The sequence below is a fragment of the Oncorhynchus masou genome, chromosome 33, assembly GCF_036934945.1.
Source record: "Oncorhynchus masou masou isolate Uvic2021 chromosome 33, UVic_Omas_1.1, whole genome shotgun sequence".
Lineage (NCBI taxonomy): Eukaryota > Metazoa > Chordata > Actinopteri > Salmoniformes > Salmonidae > Oncorhynchus > Oncorhynchus masou.
In genome coordinates this window covers 31,468,340-31,492,791 of record NC_088244.1, presented here as the reverse complement: position 1 = coordinate 31,492,791, position 24,452 = coordinate 31,468,340, and the positions used below count along the sequence as shown (strand labels likewise).

General features: G+C 41.6%; 1 protein-coding gene across 2 annotated transcripts in view; it reads left to right on the top strand.

Moving 5' to 3' along the window:
* The first annotated feature begins 21,690 nt into the window (after positions 1-21,690).
* Positions 21,691-24,452, top strand: part of LOC135528253 (rap1 GTPase-activating protein 1-like) — an 88,306-nt gene continuing 85,544 nt past the window's right edge. For both annotated transcript variants that reach the window (XM_064957212.1, XM_064957210.1), the window contains exon 1: positions 21,691-21,784. In XM_064957212.1, the coding sequence (XP_064813284.1) occupies positions 21,741-21,784 (44 nt within the window). In that variant the 5' untranslated portion in view covers positions 21,691-21,740. The remainder of the gene's footprint in view (positions 21,785-24,452) is intronic.

Sequence of the window (24,452 nt, the reverse complement as noted above, 5' to 3'; positions counted from 1 at the left end):
TGTGTGTGTGTGCGCGTTCTTGTAAGTAGAAAAATATGTTGACTCAACATACTTATTGAGAAGCGACAATGTCATCCTCTCTTTCATGTTGACGAAACGGTCTATCACTCTGTCACACAGTACACACTTATTTTTTGTTGTCCTAGGCTACCTGGCTAAAACACTTGCTTGCTAGCCAAGCTTTCATTCATGGGCAGCGTTAGCTAGTTAACATTAGCCTTCTACTATACATCTAGCTACATATTGAACTTCCATCCTCTCAGGGCAGGGGCACAACTTCCATACACTGCCATGGATAATTGTGCTCAATGTATAGGACCGAAGAAAATGTGGCATTTTCTGTGTGTCTCGGTGTCCATCGATCCATGACGACCATGTGAGACTCCGAGTGAAGAGCTTCCTGACTGGGTGTGCGTCCCAAATGGCAGCCTATTCCCTACAAAGTGCAGTGCACTATATTGAGAAAAGGGTGCCATTTGGGAAGCATCCTGAATGTTTCCTCTTCAGGCTGCTTCAGAGCTGAGCAGTGTGTGTTTTCCCAGGTTGACCCTCCAGCATAGGTAATGGGCTGCCAGTACAGTGTTCCCCTTGGCCCACTGTGTCGGTTGACAGTTGGTTGGTATCATCTAAAAACAGATTCCCCAGTATCTCGCTGTTGACAGTTGGATTTCCTCTCTTGGCAAGGATTTTTTTGATTGAAATCCAAGTGAAAGAAAGAGTTTGAGTATCTAATTATCGCAGAAATTGTTGTAAATTCGTCAGGGTATGAACTCTACAAGGTGTTGAAAGCGTTCCACAGGGATGCTGGCCCATGTTGACTCATTGGCTGGATGTCCTTTGGGTGTTGGACCTCTTGATACACACAGAAAACTGTTGTGCCTGAAAAAACCCAGCAGCACACAAACCGGTGCACCTACTACTACTGCCACACCCCGTTCACACCCCGTTCACACCCCGCACTTAAATCTATTGTCTTGCCCATTCACTCTCTGAATGGCACTCACACACACAATCCATGACTCAATTTTCTCAAGGCCTAAAAATCCTCCTTTAACCTGTCACCTCCACTTCTGATTGAAATGAATTTAGCATGTGACATCTATAATGTATCATAACTTTCACCTGGCTTCACCTGGTCAGTCTATGTCAGATGTACATAATGTTTTTTTACACTCAGGATATGTATTATGGTCTCAGAGTGTCATGGTTCTGTGTGGCCGCAGGGCTGACTGCATGTCTGACCCTTTCCATATCCCTATGTCCTCAGGGAAGTCTACACATCCGTTCCAGGAGCACCAGATGGCAACACTGGTTGCATAAAGAAGATCTTTCTTTTCCCTAAATCTTATCATCTAAAGAATTAGGCTATCCAGACCTGATTTACCCAAGCAATTTTAAATTAGAGAGAGGCTTTTTGTTAATGACATAACAAAGTGCACATCATGTGTCTCTTTGCCTAGGGCAGGGATCGGGGTCTTAACTAAATGCTGCGAGTTAGAATCGTAGAATACACAAGTAGAATATACAATTTTGGTTGTGCATCAGCAGTTTTTCTCTTATGTCAGTTACTGATAGTCAGTTAATTAGCCCATGTCAGCTGACATTTTTTAGATTTCTAAGTTCGTTTAGTGGCCAGCTATCCAAACTTGTTATCATGGTCAAATTACCGGCCCAGGGGCCACAATCGGTTTTGTTAGTCAGTCTCACTCGGATATCATACTGCAAATATTTCTCTCCACCCTATGGCATAATGTGTCAAATTGCAGGAAATTAGCAATAAAACAGCAATTTTTCCTTTCCACCCCATGGCAAAATTGTAGAATTGCATAAAATTAGTTTGGCAACTGTGGCCCTTTATGATGAGTTCATATTTTTGTGGTCCCAACCCATCCCTGGGCAAGGTTGTCCGTTGGTTTAACAAGTGCATTTGCCATTGCCTAAATTGAGTCTTTATTTTCTGAGGAGCTAATTAATAGAATACAGTGACTGCATATCAGGGTTTCTGAAATATTTCTCCCCTAAGCCACTCTACCCAGTAACCTTACCGACCACCACTCCTCCATCCCTTGCTCCTTCCCTCCATCCTCTGTCCCTCCATCCCTTATGCTTCCAGATGAGTGACTCTGCTCTGCTCTCCCTGTTCTGTTTCTGTGTTGGCACTGGGAGCTTGTATGGACACTCAGGAGGAGGCAGAGTGGGTTCGCTCTACTCTGACACTCCCTCCAAACAGACTGTCTTCGATTATTTTTTAACATAGTTACGTTATGGCTCAGCTCAGCAACATCATTATCGTCATCATCATTGTCACTGTGGGGGAAGATTTTCCTGTTGACAATGTGGCTCCTTCCAAAACAGAATTTTGTTTGTTATTACTTAATGTCCCCATGTTATTTTTTTTAAAAGCATTGTGAAACCCGCATAGTTTCAGTTTATTCATGAGGATGTTCTATCTGGCCCCTTAAAGGAACAAAGGCTTCTTTAAAATGCACTTTCCCTATGAGCTCAGCTGCACGAACGTGTCCTTGGAAACCTCATTCTCACCCTGGATCCTGTGGATTCACACGGACACTGGGGACAGTAGCCTGAGGCCAGCTGTTAATAGACTCCTGTCTGTCTGTGTGTCTCTAGGGATCTGGGACTGTCAGGGGGAACTTTAGGGAACATATCCCGCGGGTGCCACTGCATACATAGGTAGGGATTTTTTTATTGATAAGGTCCCATAGGACTTGTGTGTGTGAATTATGTAGCCCTCACCTAAATATTAACTGAATGTCATTAGTGGTATGGTTTATGAATATAGAGGTACATTTAAAGGGATACTTCAGGATTTTTACCCTTTATTTACTTCCCCAGAGTCAGATGAATTTGTGGATACAATGTTTTTGTCTCTGTGTCCAGTATGAAGGAAGTTAGAGTTTTTGTGAACCAATTAGGATTAGCACAATAACTGGAAGTCTATGGGTATCTACTAGCATGCTAGCAGATACCCATAGACTTCCAGTCATAGCGCTAACTCTAGTTAGCATTTGCGCTAGCACTAGTTAGCAACTTTCTTCAAACTGCATTCGGAGACAGAAAAATTGTATCCACAAGTTCATCTGATTCTGGAGAAGTAGATAAAGGGCCTCATTGCCAAAATCCCAGAGTATCCCTTTAACTTTACAAGGCCAATAAGCACATGATGGGTTTTAGAGTGTTATTGGTCTCCTGTTGTATTTACATGTACAGTAAATGAGTCCAAATCCAGAACATATTGATTCATCTACTTCACACTGTACATTTTTTGGAGCTCTGTAGTTAAAAAGGTTAACCTGATTCTTGGCTCATGTTTCACTAATGGATGGCACCAGTGTACCTCCTACCTTGTTTTGTTGTCCTAATGTGCCCTTCCCTGACCTCATTTACCTTTGTTGGCATAAAGCCAATGATTTAGAATATCAGAACAGAAAAATGTTAGCTTTGTACTATTACTATATAGTTATTTACCAAGTAGAATGATATAACTGCACTCTACAAAATTGATATCCAAAAGATAAAACCTACCATTCCCCATTATCTCCAACTTAAGCAGTACAGTAGTTAGCATTCAGCAGACCTACATTCAGTGTGTGTAACAGGGAGACAGTCAGCCCTTCAGTGCTGCTCATTATCCTCCCTCCAGTGCATCAGGACTAGCTGACGAGAGAGAGAGAAAAGCCTCTGAACTTCTCCCAGTCAATTTCCACTAAAGCTCCGCCAGATCTTATATCATGAATTATTTATGCAGTAGCTAGTAGTTTGTGTGAGGCTGCTGGGCTGGCTGGCTGCTCAGGAGATGATGATTTCTGCTTCTTTCATAATGCTACTTGTGTTCTGACTGCACTGTGTGTGGAGCACACTGTGTCCTGTGGAAGTCGGGGTACATCATAATATCCCCCCCCTCCCATTCTCTCTCGTTCTAAAATGTTCATTCTCTCTCACTTCCTCACGCCCTCTCCTCCATTCTCTCTCTCCATGAACATCATCTAAATTATAGCACTGTCAGTGTTGTCTCAATTACATGCTTGTAATTAGTAGGATCAGTGTTGTTCAAGGATGCTCAGGAGCTAAATGATAGAACACACTGGATTAACATTACATTTGTATTACTTTACCTTTCTATTCCTGTTCGTAATTTACATGTGTGTACTGATAACTATGTTATTGGAAAGAAACTGGTATCAATGCATTGGTAATTATAGTCCAGTGTTCTTTGTAAATGTTGCAGGCCAGGCAGATAGTTACTGTAGCACAAACACTGTTTAGAGGTGGATGTTGGTACTAATGTTTTTTTTTGAAGGCACGAGGGATGGATGCATCCGCTTCCTCTGCAATTAATTATTTATCTGGAGACCGCATCTGTGTGCTGCTGTTTCAACAACTGCTAAAGATGTGGCCTGTGCCCCAAATGGCACCCTATTCCTTATATGGTGCACCTATAGTGCTCTGGTCAAACGTAGTGCACAGTGTAGGGAATAGTGTTTGGGATGCAGATGTGATGTCAACTGGACTAGCAGCTTATTAGAGTGCAAGATGGTACTTTCTCTTTAATGGCTTTGGAATGAGTCACCCACCACTACCACCCTCCTCTCTGCCTCTGTAATTCTGCTATATTTACCTAATGTTTGCGTCACTGGCTTAGCTCTGTGGGTGCTTATTTATTCAGGTGTGTTTCCTGGGGATACATGCTAATCTTTGAGTCAGGCCTTTTATTTTTGTTTGCCTGGTTTCATTACATGATTCCTGCTGAGCCTATACATATGAAATGATATATTTACATATCTGACTTGGTCTTTCAATGTTAAACTGGCGCCCTCCATTTTCCCCCATGGAATTGCTTATACAGTCATCAAAATACCATGTCCCCTGCAAAGTAATTTATGCACACAGACCTTATGAAAAACATAACCCATCATGTATTCTAGCGGTTTCCTACGTGTGTAAATCAAGGGTGTCAAACATACGGGCTGCGGGACAGATTCGGCCCGTGGGTGGTTTAAGTAAAAAATTAAATACAAAAAAATTAAACAAATTCGGGGAAGGGAAACAAACTCAATGGTTTAGAAATGACAATGGACCTATATTCATACAATTTCTTGACTGGGTCCAGCTCGCTCATAATTATCGAAATAAAGCTAGACAGTCAGGGAGCATCGAAAATTCCAAAAACTATGAATAGAGAAGTGTATTTTGCACATTTTACTGCGAGGAAATCAAAACTATTTTCAGTACTGCCCTCCACACCTCATTGAAGACCGAATGCGACCTCGGGCACAAAAAGAGTTTGACACCTCTGGTGTAAATGGATGTGTCTCGGCATCATCAGTATCCCCCCCCCCCTCATGTTTACCCTGTCACTAGGCTGAGGTGACTTCAAAAGGACCTGTCTTGATGGAAGACTGCTCGTCGGAAACAGCACAGCATGAAATGTGTTTCTGTCACCTGAACTGTGTGTTTCGCATAAGACTTGTGTGTAGATTGAGAGCGGTGAAGCAGAAGTGTTTTTATCCTGCTAGAATGTGAACAGGGTTGATGGCCGTGACCACCTCTCCTCTGTGGTCATGGAGACAGGGTGTCTTAGAGTGGGGAAGGTTAAACATAAGAAAGTCCTACTGAAGTGTCTCTGTCTGTGCAAGGGTGTTTGTACATAGTACTTGCAAACCTCAAAATCCACCTTTCTCACATTGAATATGAGACTAAGGTACGACAAAGTTTTTTTTAAATTTTTTTATTTAACCAGGCAAGTCAGTTAAGAACAAATTCTTATTTTCAATGACGGCCTAGGAACAGTGGGTTAACTGCCTGTTCAGGGGCAGAACGACAGATTTGTACCTTGTCAGCTCGGGGGTTTGAACTCGCAACCTTCCGGTTACTAGTCCAACGCCCTAACCACTAGGCTACCCTGCCGCCCCAGTGATGTGGATTGGATTGCATGTTTACTACACCTACTTAGTAGCTTTATCCTTGCCCTCAGCATAGCACAGTAGCAGAGTACGAGTCTGAAGTCACCACTCTGAGCCATATCTCCTCTCCTGTATGCTGGTAGTCTAGAGGAAGAGGGACTTCTTTCTCCTCTCTGCTAAAGATATTATGCATAGCATCCACATGTGGTAGAGCGAGAAAGACAGAGAGAGAGAGAGTGTGGTAAAGAGTGTTGACTGTGCAGTGTCCATGTGGCCCTATAGCAAGCTGCTTCTGGAGTCTTTCAGATAAGAAAGTCATTTAGCGGGCCTCTGATGCTTATGGACCCTCACACAGTCAGACTATCTCTGCGATGGTGACACTGCACACTGAGCAGCCAGAGTGGTAGTGTCACTATAAAGGGGTCCATGATTAGGGGACAATGGTTGTCTGATTTTAGTTGACTGTGAAGAGAATACTGTACAGGTGAGAGCAGTACTGTATACTAGTGACTAGTAAGTCATACAACCTCACAGCCACTGCTGTATAGCTTCAGCTGTCCATGGTGCTGAAATATTGAAGACCTTTATGGATTTTGTACTATTGAAGACTATTCATTAGCTAACACATTTAGGCATCCATAAGTATGTCTACATCTTTACATCTTAGCAACCACTAATTGCCTCTACTGGATTATTCATATATGTGGAGTGTGTGTAAATATTCATGGACATGCTGGAAAAGATTATGCATAACAATCGAATAACAGATCGTTATACTAGCTGACTGACTGCATGCTGTGGGCTCTCGCTATCGTTATAATATCATATCGTGAGGTCCCTGGCAATTCCCAGCCCTAAACCCCTGTAGTGAGTCCCATCAATAGTCATGACGTCATACAATTATACTATGTTGGCTGACGTAGCTCACCACCAACCCGCTGTTTTCTCTGCTACCGCACAGCAAGCGGTACCGGAGCGCCAAGTCTAGTTCTAAAAGGCTCCTAAACAGCTTCTATCCCCAAGCCATAAGACTCCTAAGCACCTAATCAAATGGCTATCAGACTATTTGCATTGCCCCCCCCCCTTCCGCCCTTTTACACCGCTATTACTCTCTGTTGTTATCATCTATGCATAGTCACTTTAATAACTCTACCTACATGTACATATTACCTCAACTAACTGGTGACTCTTTACCGGTACCCCTGTATATAGTCTCGCTATTTTTATTTTACTGCTGCTCTTTAATTACTTATTACTTCAATTTCTTATTCTTATCCATATTAGTTTTTGTTAACTGCGTTGTTGGTTAGGGGCTCGTAAGTAAACATTTCACTGCATTCGGCGCAACATTCCAACATTCACTCAATGAACTCTGGGTTTTTACAAAGTGCAGAGCAAGCCATTCCATCAGATTGTGTTATCGGACAGCTTGATATACCTAATTACAATTTGGAAGCTAATAGATTGCATTTAGTTAAAGAGATGAGACATAAAAAAGGCACTTCTCTTTTCCCGCTAGCACTGGCTTTGCTGATTTAAAAACGTACTTATTTACTTAATACGATTGTGATGTGTTGTTGTCTCACCTAGCTATCTTAATGTACTAATTGTAAGTCACTCTGGAGTGTCTGCTAAATGGCTAAAATGTATAATAATTGTAATAAGAAGATACTATTAACAGGTACATATTATTGGTCACGGAATAAATAGCAGAAGAAGAACTGCAGATGAAGCAATGCTGTGATTGAAAATTGTACCTTTTATGCACTCTGGAGATGCTTTGGTAGTACCCAACTTGTTCGCTTCAGGGGCTCTTTTGAGGGGTCTGAGTTCCCTTGGAGTGTTCACACTGCACAAAAAGTTTTTGCGAACTGAGTTCACAAAAATTGTCTGAAAGGGACCAAGTGTGAAAACACCCTTAGTTTTTATATGGTTTTCACTTGAAAGCTGACACTGTCACCCCATCGGCAGCTCCTTGAGGGCTGATGAAGTGTCTCAATCCCTCCATTGTCCAGCAGAGGACACTCTTACTCTGACCTGCCCTGTCCCCCGTGGACATCCTCACTGGCCAATTAGATAAAGTACATACTGATTTAGTCACACTTGATAAAACATGAAATGTTAGGCTAATGATTATTAATCTGATTTCCACGGTGCATGCCTATTAATTTCTCCAAACAAGTCCTTTTGAATGGATTATTCCAACACAAGGCATTTCAGCCCTTCCATTCTACTCCATCCTATCTATCATAGTTAAAAGAATCAAACTTGCCGTTTTTTCCTCTGTCATGAAGATTCAAGTAGACTTGTTCTGTCCTGTCCGTTCTCACTGGGCTGGGTCTCTATTGATCGCGTGGCAGAGAGAGTGGTTGTGGCCACAGAAAGCCATCCATCACAGTGCTGCCCGGGCCAGAGTGGCGAGATATCATAGTACTGAGGAGCCATTAGAACTGAAATAGATCTCTCTGCGATCGATCCAGGCTCGGGGAGCAATGTGTCCCGATCGCCCTCACCTCATCACAGACCTGCCTTGCAAGTCATTGTCTGAAGTAACCAAGACGAGCAGAATTCATTGATTAGTAGACGGCTACTTTGAAGAAGATTCTTCCCCATAGGAAAGCGTTTAGTAAGTGAATTCGATGAGTCAGTCCAAGAGAGGTTATTATTATTTCTGAATGCAGAAATAATACCATATATGATGCCTAATTGCTTTCATGTCACGTCTTGAAGCTTAATAAACTAAATCATAGATCTATACAGGATGTTAACATATAGTTGAAGTCAGAAGTTTACATACACCATACGCCACATTTTATCTCAGTTTTTCACAATTCCTGACATTTAATCCTAGTAAAAATTCCCTGTCTTAGGTCTGTTAGGATCACAACTTTATTTTATGAATGTGAAATGTCAGAATAATAGTAGAGAGAGTGATTTATTTCAGCTTTTATTTCTTTCATCACATTCCCAGTGGGTCAGAGGTTTACATACTCTCAATTAGTATTTGGTAGCATTGCCTTTAAATTGTTTAACTTTGGTCAAACGTTTCGGGTAGCCTTCCACAAGCTTCCCACAATAAGTTGGGTGAATTTTGGCCCATTCCTCCTGACAAAGCTGGTGTAACTGAGTCAGGTTTTTAGGCCTCCTTGCTCACACATGCTTTTTCAGTTCTGCCCACAAATGTTCTATAGGATTGAGGTCAGGGTTTTCTGATGGCCACTCCAATACCTTGATTTTGTTGTCCTTAAGCCATTTTACCACAACTTTGGAAGTATGCTTGGGGTCATTGTCCATTTGCAAGATCCATTTGCGACCATGCTTTAACTTTTGTCTTGAGATGTTACTTCAATATTTCCACATAATATTCCATCCTCATGAAGCCATCTATTTTGTGAAGCGCACCAGTCCCTCCTGCAGCAATGCACCTCCACAACATGATGCTGCCACCCCCGTGCTTCACGGTTGGGATGGTGTTCTTCGGCTTGCAAGCCTCCCCCTTTTACCTCCAAACATAGCAAAACATAACGACTAACATAACGATGGTTGCAAACCGTAGTCTGGCTTTTTTTTTTTTTTTGGAGCAGTGGCTTCTTCCCTGATGAGCGGCCTTTCAGGTTATGTCTACAGGACTCATTTTTATTGTGGATATAGATACTTTTGTACCCGTTTCCTCCAGCATCTTCACAAGGTCCTTTGCTGCTGTTCTGGGATTGATTTGCACTTTTCGAACCAAAGTACGTTCATCTCTAGGAGACAGAATACATCTCCTTCCTGAGCGGTATGACGGCTGCGTGGTCCCATGGTGTTTATACTTGTGTACTATTGTGTGTACAGATGAACGTGGTACCTTCAGGTGTTTGGAATTTGCTCCCAAGGATGAACCAGACTTGTGAAGGTCCACAATTTTTTTTCTGAGGTCTTGGCTGATTTCTTTCTGATTTTCCCATGATGTCAAGCAAAGAGGCACTGAGTTTGAAGGTAGGCCTTGAAATACATCCACAGGTACACCTCCAATTGACTCAAATTATGTCAATTAGCCTATCAGAAGCTTCTAAACCATTCCATAATTTGTTTGATTAAAGATGTTTAAAGGCACAGTCAACTTAGTGTATGTAAACCTCTGACCCACTGGAATTGTGATACAGTGAATTATAAGTGAAATAATCTGTCTGTAAACAATTGTTGGAAAAGTTGTGTCATGCTCAAAATAGTCCTAACAAACTATAGTTTTGCCAAGTCGGTTAACAAGAAATATGTGGAGTGGTTGAAAAACTAGTTTTAATGACTCCAACCTAAGTGTATGTAAACTTCAGACTGTATGTTATTCACCCCCATTTCTAGAGCGAGAGAGAGAGAGTTCCACACGGTAGCCTGGACAACACTCCTTTTCATCTGCTGTGTCAGCCATAATATCCTGCCCCTCTAATTAGACCCTATGAAAGGGTGTGTGGAGCATGTGCCAAGGGTGTGTGTGTGTTTGTAGTTGTGTGTGCATGGGGCCGTGTGTGTAGCTCAGAGGGGCCTGTGGGACTCTGAAACACCACTTACAGCCCAGCAGGCTCAACACCACTCATGTCAAACTGTCAACAACACACAGAGCCACACATGAGCTAATTTCAAATGGCTGCTTTTACAAGAGTCAGCTATGCACTTGCTGCCTTAGAATACCTTTTATGTTTAAGAACACTCGGTAATTCAGGCAAAACAAATATGACCGACCGGCTAGATATATAGCAACATTTGAAATTGTGTTTTTAACATTGGATAAAAGTAGAGACTAAAAAAGTTAGAAAATTGTACATCATACACTATAGTTGAGGAACAATGACAACATAATTCTGCTTTAAAAGTTACTAAACTTGTATCCTCACTTTTGAGAAAATGGCCTTTGAATGTTTTGGGACCTACTGGAGACCTCTTCTTTGTCTACACCCATTCAGCATCGTTCACACCCTCTTAAGCTTTAGCCCCACCCATTTCTTTAAGCATTGATCCGAGCATTCTGTCCTAAAAACAGCAGTCAAGCACCCAAGCTAACTGGCTAATGTTGGCTAGCTTGCTAGCTACTTCCAGACACAAATGCGAGAACAGCTCACTCTGACCATTTTACTCACCCTAGCAGAGCTGGTTAGGCTGTTTTTTGTTATACAGAGCGTTGGTGACCGCAACTGTGCTGCTGGCAACAATTTACGCTTTTTTGCCAATGTTTACTGACACTGGCCATATTCAACAGTTGTTGAGCGTTCGTAAATTTGTCAGCTATTCTGCACTCTGGCACACTTAGACGAGAGTGCTCTGAAATCGTAGTAGATAGCCAGAGTGAATTTACCAGCTACGTCTATCAACAGTTGTTGCAGTGACATTCTATTGAAATGGTTACTTGCATATTGGAGTCCTTTGATAAGACATGTAGCTAGCTAGCTAAACAATGAACCATAATCTCAACTCATGATATTACCACCCTGCATGACTCTGCAGGAAGCTAACCAACCAGGTCCAATGTTAGCTAGCTAACATTAGGCTATAACTAACAAAGCAAATGGCTCTGAGATACAAATAATATTACTACACAGATCATACACTAACGTTAGCTAGCGAGCAAGCCAGCTAACGTTAGCTATCTAGCTAACAGTACACTTTAACTTGAAATGAAAACGACTTTCTGCCAGAATTAGAAATGTGCAATATCTGAAAATATAGCTAGCTACCTTACATGGGATAGACACTTGTCCCTGCCATGGATGACGTGGTTGCCCTTACTTAGTGTGAAGATGTAATCCATCTCCTTAGCTATCATACTCTAATTCCACTGATTTCAAAACTCGGCCCTCCAGAAAGTGGAGAGCAACACTTTTGCAGTTCTACTATGCAATATGTTTAAAAAAATATGTGTTAGACAGGATTGAATACACATACTGATCAGCTCAAATAGACAAAAGTGTGCTACATGGCAGACTAATCCGAACTCATCTCTCAGCATGTCCAGCCCACTTATTATCTCAGCCAATCATGGCTAGTGGGAAGGTTGCTGACTTTCTGTGGCTAAACCAACTAGACTCGTAATTTAACAATTTTATTCGTATTTACAGATTGCATACAAGTTTGTTATTAAGGCACATGAAAGTTCACATGTTCCACAAGGCATTTCTGCCCCCCAAAAAACACATTTCAAATGTCTCTCCTGTGAAGTACATTGTGAGCACAATTAACAGGCAAGTGAGTATTCTGATCTTATCATTATTTCTATGCACATTTTCCAACGCCAAACCACCACCACTGAATAAGATTCAGAAGTTGAAGCATCAAGATTGGGCAAAGAAATACATGAAGCCAGAATCTTCAAAGGTTTTATGGACCGATGAAATGAGTGACTCTTGATGGACCAGATGGATGGGCTGGATCAGTAATTGACACAGGGCACCACTTCAAGTCAGGCGCCAGCAAGGTGGAGGAGGGGTACTGGTATAGCCTGCTATCATTAAGGATGTGGTAGTTGGACCTTTTCGGGTTGAAGATGGACTGAAACTCAACTCCCAAACCTACTGCCAGTTTGTGGAAGATTCTTTCTTCAAGGAAGATGTCCTCAGCATTCAAGAAGGCCATGATCCTTATGCAGGACAATGCTCCATCACATGCATCCAAGTACTCCACTGCTTGGCCTGCCAGCAAGGGCCTCAAAGATGCCTGAATAATGACCTGTCCCTCTTCCTCACCTGACTTAAATCCTATTAAGGACTTGTTGGCCCTTCTCAAACGTGAGATTTACAGTGAGGGAAGACAATACACCTCTTTTGAACAGCATTTGAGAGGCTGTGGTTGCTGCTTCAGTGAAAGTTGATTGTGAACAGATCAAGAAACTGACAGACTCCATGGATGGAAGGCTCATGGCAGTTATTGAAAAGAAGGGTGGCTCGTATATTGGTCACTGAATATTTTTGAAAGGCAACATTTTTATTTAATTGTCATTTACAGTTACTTATTTGTTACACTTACTCTAAAAATGGAGAATAAGCAAGTGAGTTATGAGAAATTATTTTTGTAATTTCATTGCCTAATAATTGTGCACACTTATATATTCCCATGAGAAAGACAAAACTCACTTTTCCTTTGTTAAACATTCAGGTTTGGAGTGACAGAGCATTGTGTTTGTTCAACAATAAAATGAATCCTGAGGAATACAATTTGCCTAATAATTCTGCACACAGTGTAGTGATGTGCGACATGCCTAGATTCCTGAATTGAGTCACAAATGCACAATGTCAAATGAGACTGTAGTTATACAGTAGAGCTGGAAGGGATCGATCTTATTTTGAATGACATGTATGTGGCTCAACCAACATGACATCGCGCCAGGTTGTGGTTTGGCACTTTTTAATAGGAATCACCCCAAAAAGATCAGTCATTTATTTTACAAACAGTTTACTTTTGCTTTAAACGGTGGCATCTCTCAGCACTACTCTGCTCAATGGATGCAGCAAGTCACTCACCCCACCCTACATTTTTATTTAACCAGGTAAGTTGACTGAGAACACATTCTCATTTACAGCAACAACCTGGGGAATAGTTACAGGGGAGAGGAAAGAGACAATTGTAAGCTGGGGATGATTTGGTGACCGTATGAGGGACAGCTTGGGAATTTAGCCAGGACACCGGGGTTAACACCCCTACTCTTACGATAAGTGCCATGGGATCTTTAGTGACCACAGAGAGTCAGGACACTCGTTTTAACATCTCATTCAAAAGATGACACCCTACAAAGGGCAGTGTCCCCAATCACTGCCCTGGGATTTATTTTAGACCTGGGGAAAGAGTGCCTCCTACTGGCCCTCCAACACCACTTCAACAGAATCTGGTCTCCCATCTAGGGACCGACCAGGACCAACCCTTCTTAGCTTCAGAAGCAAGACAGCAGTGGGATGCAGGGTGGTATGCTGCTGGCTGGTATGCTGCTGGCTGGTATGCTGCTGGCTGGTATGCTGCTGGCTGGTATGCTGCTGGCTGGTATGCTGCTGGCTATGCAGTTAGTGAAATGCAGCTAGTGAAATGCAGCTAGTGAAATATGAAAGTGTAATTACAATGAAATGGCCAAATGGCTTCTCAGCACAATTACCGTTTGAATATTTAAATACCCCCCCTCCACTCTCCAAATAACCAAGCACATACAGAATGCACACCTTGTTCTATCAGGCCACTGCTGAAAATATTTCAAGGTAGGCCTATACTGCAGCTATAGGCAGTGTATTCATCAGGATACAGGACCAATATTTTGGAATAATTAACTAACCTCACTCTTCAAAGGGCAATGCTGAGTCTTACTTTACCACTTCATGCTGGGGTCCAGAGAGGAAGTTTAAAGAGACAGAGCTCCCTGTGTGAAGTGCTTTAAAGAGACCCCTCTGTTGGGTTGAAATTGGTGGCAAAAGGACTTCAGGAGGTTATCGGAAAAGATACGTCTATGCAGGGGTTTTAGACGTTGGATAACTTCAGTTGGATAAACAGCCTACCCGACCGCTCGTCGGCGTCCGCATGGTCCTAAAGCACACCATTGCCTCGTTTTGCATCACATTCCAATGATAAAACTGGGAGGGGGGGGGGCGGTATAAATGCAATTTCAGAATGTGGGGGATGTCCCCCGGTCCCCAGTGAAAGTTGAGCCCATGCGTCTATGTATCAACTATTTGACTCTTTAAACCTGGAGAATATAAAAAGTTGTTGGCTAAAGGATTCAATGATGCAATGGTCCCAGCAGGCCTGCCCTGTTTAGCCTAGTGCTGAAAGTTTGTTTGTGAACCCAAGTGATTGATATTGTTTGTCCTGCTTCTTAACACATTAAACGTCTCCACAGGGAAAATTGGATTTCTTAGGGATAGAAATGATGAATGCAGGTTCCTGATATAAAGGCGCTGTACACACACAGCTGCTCCTTTCTTTAGTCCGCTTCTCTACAGCTCAGGCCTCTGCTGATTTATTCCTCAAGGGCAGAGAATGTGAGCAGAGATGAGTGGTCAGAAATCCCGCTCATCGGTAATGGAGCTCCATGTCCTTTCCAACTGCTCTGCTAAAAACCTGCTCCGCACTCACAAAAAGCAAACTGTCATTCCAAATGCGCTCCATTCATTAAAATCACAATTTAACCAGCACCCATGTATTTTTGGCACTATCTGGACCTACCATTTGGTTTTAAAGTATTGAAACCAAGCTACATGGTTTGAGTGAAAAGTATTTAAATAAACACGAAAATGTGAATGTAAGAAGCGCATATCATTTCAAATAAACTACATGTCATATTAAACAGCATATAAATACAATAGGTCAGGAGCCAGACAGGGAGCCTAAAAAGCAACAAAAATTAATTATTTATTCTATATTATTTCAATTATGTCAAGGCTAAAGCCTACAAAGAAATACATTGTAAAGCATTTGCGAGTGCGACACAATAGGCTGGCAGGGACATAAAGCTCTCAGCATTTAAACCACATTTTGTTGTATTAAATCATTATAGTCTCTAAATTGGCCATAACGGCTGTTGCTTACTTAGAATTAAATGCAAATTAAACAAAAAATGCCTTATTATGTTCAGTCTACAATGCCTTGGAATTCAATTTTAGAAACACAAGTTTGGCCAGTCTGTCTTCAGGCTCATGTGATGGTACCTGGAGAGCAGGCCAGCAGTGATGGTGCCTGGAGAGCAGGCCAGCAGTGATGGTGCCTGGAGAGCAGGCCAGCAGTGATGGTGCCTGGAGAGCAGGCCAGCAGTGATGGTGCCTGGAGAGCAGGCCAGCAGCCTTGTGGGGCCACTGAGGATGATAAACACCCTTTTGGCCACTTTTGCCAGGCTGGGCAGAGATGCCGAGTTGTTTTTTTATATTTTTCTATAGGTAGTCGTAATGGACTTTAGGCAAAATAACCCAATCAAAACAAATCTCCTTGAAAGTGTGAATATGCCAGGCCTATTGGGCCAAAGTCAATTATGACCTATTGTATAGATAATAGAACAAAAATGAACAAAACTTTTAAGAGATCCAATTTTTTTGGTTTATAAATACTTTGCTACAATGACACACTTACATGCTGACCACAATGCTTGTGTGCTTGCGTCCACGTGCGTCATCGCATGTTGATTTTGTCCATCCATACCAGACATAATCAGGACATGCAGGTTGATTTTGTCCATCCATACCAGACACAATCAGGACATGCAGGTTGATTTTGTCCATCCATACCAGACACAATCAGGACATGAGGGTTGATTTTGTCCATCCATACCAGACACAATCAGGACATGCAGGTTGATTTTGTCCATCCATACCAGACATAATCAGGACATGCAGGTTGATTTTGTCCATCCATACCAGACACAATCAGGACATGCAGGTTGATTTTGTCCATCCATACCAGACACAATCAGGACATGCAGGTTGATTTTGTCCATCCATACCAGACATAATCAGGACACGCATGTTGAAATATCAAAACAAACTCTGAAACAACTATATTAATTTGGGAACAGGTTGGAAAGCATTAAACATTTATGGCAATTTAGCTAGCTAGCTTGCTGTTGCTAGATAATTTGTCCTGGGATATAAACATTGGGTTGTTATTTTACCTGAAATGCACAAGGTCCTCTACTCTGACAATTAATCCACAGATAAAATGGTAAACCGAGTTTGTTTCTAGTAATATCTCCTCCTTCAGGCTGCAACCAACTTTAAAGTGCATTACCACCACCAACTGGTCTGGAGTGTGGACCCCAGTTCATCTTTCATTCACCCATGTGGGTAAATGCTCCTAAAAACCAATGAGGAGATGGGAGAGGCGGGACTTGCAGCGCTTCAAGCATCACAAATAGAACCAACTTCTATTTTATCACCTGGCTACGCAGATGCTTGCGAGCAGTGTGGGTGCAATGATTGAATAACATGTATGTGTACATTTTATTTTGCATCGCACGCTGTGGTCAGCATGTGATTTATCTACCCACCTCGTTCCTTTCTGCACATAGCACATAGTAAGTAGGATTACACCATCCTGCTTACAGGATTTCTTGAACTGCATTGTTGGTTAAGAGCTTGAAAGTAAGCATTTCAAGGTAAGGTCTACCTACACCTGTTGTATTCGGCGCATGTGACAAATACAATTTGATTTGATTTGGATTTTATACGTGTCTTTTCAGATTATTTTTCACAATTTATTATTTAGTTGTGGACACCACGTCACCGCACTCGCTTGCTTGCGCTTAGTCCTGCTCATCTTTGTTAGTCACTTTGAATTTGCACTTGTGTTTTTTTTATTAGTTTCTTTATGAAAATATTTAGCGAACTCCATGACAGTAGCTAATGCAAGGGGCTATAGCAACACACAAGTGCATGCTGGGACAGGAATGCACTGAGCTCATGAAGTGTGCGCTACTGGAGCGAAATTGGAGTGGGCGTGAAGGCCAACGCTCTAACCTTTTGGGAATCTCGTGCCACGCTCCAGTCAAATTGGGCACACTCCGCTCCATCTCTGCTCCGCTCACATACTCTGCTCAAGAGCACATGACCTGCTTGCCTGCTGAAACTGGCGCCCAATCTGCCTCAACCCTCCCTCTATCTGCTCCACACAGCCAGACCAGATTGGAGATACATTATTGAATGCATGTGGCCTTATTTACACATTACCAGATTGCCAGTCTGAAGGAGGAGACCGGATGCTCCATTTACAACAGTGGATGTACTGTAATGAGACTGTCTATGCAGTGTGTTCACACTATACTTGTTAAAAGGTATTCATTGATCAATGCGTGCTGTTGAGATTAAGTTATAATTGCATTATTCTAACTTCAAAGTTTAAGGTGTCTGGCTCACCACTTAGTTTTGAAGTTCAATTCTATATTTTGTCAAACGTACTGTATTTCTTTTTCGTTCTTGTTGTTTAGCTAGAGTGTGATATCAGTGTAGCGAATCAATTGCCGTGTGAGTCTGAAGGAGAGGTTGGTTATCACTGAGGGATCTGTGCTTCTTTGTGCTTCAAGACAAAAGAGCAGCCAGTCAGAGGACCTTTGGGGCTCCAGCCCTGTTGCTTTTGCTGTGATAGCACGCTCTGTCTATCTCACACACACACACACACACACACTGCTTAGATTAATACAATTGTCTGAAAAGCAGATGAGTACCAGAACTTCGCAAAACTCTTGTAGTGCTGCTGAAACGATAAAAAAAACAGAGGAAGTTTCAGCAGTCTGTTCTGTGCTGTCGTGCCAGACAGAGGTCATTACTCACACTGGCTTTACAGTTTACACTGTGAAATGTTTACAGTCATAGTGCTGCACATTACTGTTAGTGTAGCTCAACCGTCAATTAAAGAAATGGGGAAATTATTGGGAAACTCGGAATCAACAAAATATAGAAACTATTCACACCCCTTGATGTTTTCCATATTGTGTTACAGCCTGAATTTAAAATGAATTACAGTTAGATTTTTTGTCACTGGCCGACACACAATATCCCATCATTTCAAAGTGGAATTATGTTTTAGACATTTTTACAATTTAATTCAAAATGAAAAGTGGAAATCTCGAGTCAATAAGTATTCAACTCCTTTGTTATGCAAGCCTAAATAAGTTCAGGAGTACAAATGTGCTTAAGTCAAATGTAATAAGTTGCATGGATCCACTCTGTGTGCAATAAGAGCAAACATTGAATATCCCTTTGAGCATGGTGCTGTTATTAATTACACATTGGATGGTGTATCAATACACCCAGTCACTACAAAGATATAGGCGTCCTTCTTACTTAAGTTGCCGGAGAGGAAGGAAACCGCTGGGGGATTTCACCATGAGGCCAGTGGTGACTAAAACAGTTACAGAGTTTAATGGCTGTGATAGGAGAAAACTGAGGATGAATCAACAACATTGTATATAGTTACTCCGCAATACTAACCTAATTTACAGAGGGAAAAGACAGAAACCTGTACAGAATCAAAAATATTCCAAAACATGCATTCTGTTTGCAACAAGGCACTTAAGTAATACTGCAAAAAATGTGGCAAAGCAATTCACTTTTTGTCCTGAATACAAAGTGTTGTTTGGTGCAAATCCAATACAATACATCACTGAGTACAACTCTCCATATTTTCAAGCATATTGTTGGCTGTATCATGTTATGGGTATTCTTGTAATCCTTAAAGACGGGAGTTTTTCAGGATAAAAAATAAACAAAATTGAGCTAAGCACAGGCAAAGAAAAACTGGTTCAGTCTGATTTCCACCAGATACTGGGAGATGAATTCTTCTTTCAGCAGGACAATAACCTAAAACACAAGGCCGAATCGACACTTGAATTGCTTTCCAAGAAAACAGCGAATGTTCTTGTGTGGCCGAGTTACAGTTTTTACTTACATCTACTTGAAAATCTATGGCAAGACCTGAGAATGTTTGCCTAGCAATGATCAACAACCAATTTGACAGTGCTTGAAGAATTTTGAAAATAATAATGTGCAAATGTTGCAGGTGTGGAAAGCTCTTAGAGACTTACCCAGAAAGACTCACAGCTTTAATTGCTGCCAAACATAAGTATAGACTCAGGGGTCTGAATATTTATGTAAATGAGATATTTATGTATTTCTTATTCAAACATTTCTAAAAACAGATTTTCACTTCGTCACTGTGGGTTATTGTGTGTAGAAGTGTGAGAGAAAAAAAATCTATATCATCCATTGTGAATTCAGGCTGTAACACAACAAAATGTGGGATAAGTCAAGGGGCATGAATACTTTCTGAAGGCACTGTGCGCTATTGGAGCAAACAGATGGTGTAACTGTATCTAATTGATTAAGTTTGTTGATCAGTTACATTGATGCATTAAGTGCCTATCCATCCAATTACAATGAGTGCTCTACAGTTATAGTGTTGGACCTCACTGGCCCTAAGGGGAAAATGGTTAATGATGGAATTAGTTAGTCAGATGGAATCTTATTCCAAACAGAAAAGGTCTCTGTATCTCACTTGCAATGATGGCTTTTTGAATTCTGTAGGTAATTCACAGTACATGTAGTTGTCTTAAGCATATTTAAAAATTAAGTGTTCTATACTGTCCAAAACTTGAATGTTGCGTGTATATAATGATCCAAGTTATGTTTTTGACTCTATTCTTGTGGTATCAATGATCCTGCTTTGCCAGTGAGTCAAGTGGAACTGTCTGCCAGAGTAGGTGGCTACTCAAATATTTACTGCAGTTAATCAATGAAACCAATCACTATAGTGATACAGAGACACAGTGCTACAGGCTTTAACACTGGCTGGTATTCACTCTAAACAGCCCTTCTGTATCACTAGGGTTGTACTATAGCAGGGTTCCCCAACTGAATTTGGCCTGCAGTGATTGTACTTCACCCCCAAAGTTTTCACAAAAAAATGAAATAATAATATAAACAAATGCTTAAATTTATTTTGCGGGGCGTATAAGACTGTAAAAACAACAGCAAATCCGTTCCAAATCATTTTAATTTGGTAAAACTGTTCCAAAGTATTACTGCACATAATAGAGATATATACTGTAGATGTGATCGTACAGTGCCTTGCGAAAGTATTCGGCCCCCTTGAACTTTGCGACCTTTTGCCACATTTCAGGCTTCAAACATAAAGATATAAAACTGTATTTTTTTGTGAAGAATCAACAACAAGTGGGACACAATCATGAAGTGGAACGACATTTATTGGATATTTCAAACTTTTTTAACAAATCAAAAACTGAAAAATTGGGCGTGCAAAATTATTCAGCCCCTTTACTTTCAGTGCAGCAAATTCTCTCCACGCCCAATTTTTCAGTTTTTGATGTTAAAAAAGTTTGAAATATCCAATAAATGACGTTCCACTTCATGATTATGTCCCACTTGTTGTTGATTCTTCACAAAAAAATACAGTTTTATGTTTGAAGCCTGAAATGTGGCAAAAGGTCGCAAAGTTCAAGGTGGCCGAATACTTTCGCAAGGCACCTGTATATACAAATGCAAGCAAGGTTTGAAATTATTATATTTTAGTCAAATATTACATCTGTTTGGCCTTATTGCGAACAATTTCAAGTCTACAAATGATTAAATCTGGTCCCCTGACCATCCATCCGCTCAAGAAAAAATTGTTCTGAGGCTGAATCTCCTTGATGATCCCTGTACTATAGTATACATTTTAAGGGAAGTTACTGTATGTTGAGTGAGTAGTAGTAGTCGTAAGTAAGTTTGCTAGCTTTGACTCATATTTTGTAACTTGGAGCTCTTGGAACAGTTGATATCCTGGAGCTGGTGTGTGGTGTCTCTTTGTGAGAAGAGTAATGATCTGTTTGGCCTTATCAGTACAGCCACCGGCACTGGGTTGTTTGACCAGCTGCCTCAGAGAGAGACAGAAAGGGAGAGGGGGAGAGAGGGGGGGGGAGAGGGAGGGAGAGAGAGAGAAGAGTGAAAAACAAGTTCCCAGTAGATTGTGAAGATAAATAGCTGCATCATGTTTCTCACAACATTGAACTTCTTGTTGTCTGTCATCTATCACATTACCTCCAATGACACTCATTTTCTGTCCTCATCTACCTTGTATAAATAGTACTCTCATTAGTTCTACCCATAAGCAAATGATTGAATTGTTCATTATCTCCCCCTGTTTGTTAAGGAGGCATGAGAGGGGACGAGGGAGAGAGGGAGGGAGGGGCAGTGGAGCTGAGTGGACAGCCACACGCACTCCCTCTCTCTAACACACAGTCAGCGTGAGGAAGTGAGTGACAGAGGTAGAGGCTCCATTCAGTGCTGAGTTGACTCACTCACTGTTGGTCTACTTCCCGCCCCATTAGCTGGCATGCCGCAGAGAAAGAGGAGTTTCACTTTTGGAGCGTATGGCGGGTAAGAGGGAATACGGTTCTCATTTACAGAGCTGACCTGCTCAAACTACCTCTGCACAGGTCTTTTGTGTGTGTGTGTGTGTGTGGGGGGGGGGCATGTGTCAGCCTGCCTGCTTTTCACCAAGGGATGTGATTTCTGCTTGAATAGATAATTAGTCTTTCCTCTGTGCTTGTTAAAAACCATCCCGTGCTCCCATGTACATTACAATGCAGTTGACCCTGGTTGTGCATTATTTAACATCAGCTATGGCAGACAGACTCAACACCAGCTAAACCCTAAACTGACTTGATAGTACCAGGAAGCTTGGCAGGGTTGGGGCGGCAGGGTAGCCAAGTGGTTAGAGCGTTGGACTAGTAACCGGAAGGTTGCAAGTTCAAACCCCCGAGCTGACAAGGTACAAATCTGTCGTTCTGCCCCTGAACAGGCAGTTAACCCACTGTTCCCAGTTAACCCACTGTTCCCAGTTAACCCACTGTTCCTAACCCACTGTTCATTGAAAATTTGTTCTTAACTGACTTGCCTAGTTAAATAAAGGTAAAATAAAATAAAAGGGTGCAGCGTGGTGAGGAGGGAGAGAACAGTGTTTCACTAGAAGCTGCACAGACAGGAACTCTGATAGAATAAGACGGTGTAAAGAACATCGTAGAGGGAGGCAGGCAGGCCCATGAGAGCTGAGGGTATGATTGAGTTTGGATTGAATTAGAGTAGACAGTGTGGCTCACTTTGCAGTTAAACACGCACACACACAGACAGGCTGTTAACTGTAAACAAATCAGAGTGTATTTACTCAATCTATCAAGCGATCTTCATTTGATTGACTCTCTTTATGCAAAACCTTGCTTCACTTACAGAGTCTGATTGCAGTTTGTGTCGACACGTGTCTTCTATGTCTCTGTGTTGTACTGTACAGTATCCTTCCCAATAGCAGCTAAGTGTAGATAGAGCTCTCAGGTGACTGTAGTCTCCCCTCTGACTATACAGGATACTCCCCTATAGACAGAGACTATGTAGGAATTTACACCACATTCAACAGGTGCTCTATGGTATGTATGAATAGCTTCTCTCAAGGACAAGTTGTGGGGGTATGTCATTCAGTCTGGGCAACCCTGAGGAGTAGAGATTATTCCACTTGCTTGTCGAAAACAGATTGAAAAGAATTAGGAGGATTTTAACTGTAGATCTGTTTGCTATGACAGGAAAATGACTTGGCATAGTTCTTTTTGGTATTGGCCTTGCACTTTGTACTTTTGGCATTTTGATAGGTCTGTCTGATTTCCCGCATCAGCTTATCCTGGCACTTGCTTCCCATTGGCATTCACTGTGAGGAATTAAACTATTCTGTTGTCTACAGAGTGGTATTTCCGTGACTCGACTTTGTCTAATTTAAATGTAAGAAGGGCAGCTTCTCAACTCAAAACCAGGGCTTCCAACACCAGTTGTCACACCCATCCTGTAGAGGTGTTTAGTTTCAACTTCATGTAAGATATTTCTTGAGGTACATTTCATGGCTACTGATATTGATATACTATCCTCTCCGAATGTACCAGTCTGTTCACAATCTAAGTGATTTAGAGTGGAGCCAGCACCAGGATTCCCCATTAACTATGTTTATGGCATTGGGAAGAAATCTACAGTTGAAGTCTGAAATTTACATACACTTAGGTTGGAGTCATTAAAACTCATTTTTCAACCACTCCACAAATGTCTTGTTAACAAACTATAGTTTTGCCAAGTCAGTTAGGACATATATTTTGCATGACACAAGTCATATTTCCCACAAATTGTGTACAGACAGATTATTTCACTTATAATTCACTGTATCACAATTCCAGTGGGTCAGAAGTTTACATACTCTAAGTTGGCTGTGTCTTTAAACAGCTTGGAAAATTACAGAAAATTATGTCATGGCTTTAGAAGCTTCTGATAGGCTAATTGACATAATTCTAGTCAATTGGAGGTGTACCTGTGGATGTATTTCAAGGCCTACCTTCGATCTCAGTGCCTCTTTTCTTGACATCATTGGAAAATCAAAAGAAATCAGCCAAGACCTCAGTATTTTCTTTTAGACCTCCACAACACTGGTTCATCCTTGGGAGTATTTCCCAAACGCCTGAAGGTACCACATTCATCTGTACAAACAATAGTACGCAAGTATAAACACCATGGGACCACGCAGCCGTCATACCACTCAGGATGGATTTGCATTCAGTCTCCTAGAGATGAACGTACTTTGGTGCGAAAAGTGCAAATCAATCCCAGAACAACGGCAAAGGACCTTGTGAAGATGCTGAAGGAAACCGGTACAAAAGTATCTATATCCACAGTACAACGAGTCCAATATTGACATAACCTGAAAGGCCACTCAGCAAGGTAGAGGCCATTGCGCCAAAACCGGCATAAAAAAAATGGGGACATGGGGACAAAGAGAGTACTTTTTGGAGAAATGTCCTCTGGTCTGATGAAACAAAAATAGAACTGTTTGGCCATAATGACCATCGTTATGTTTGGAGGAAAAAGGGGGAGGCTTGCAAGCCAAAGAACACCATCCCAACCGTGAAGCTCGGGGGTGGCAGCATCATGTTGTGGGGGTGATTTGCTGCAGGAGGGACTTGTGCACTTCACAAAATAGATGGCATCATGAGGATGGAAAATGATGTGGATATATTGA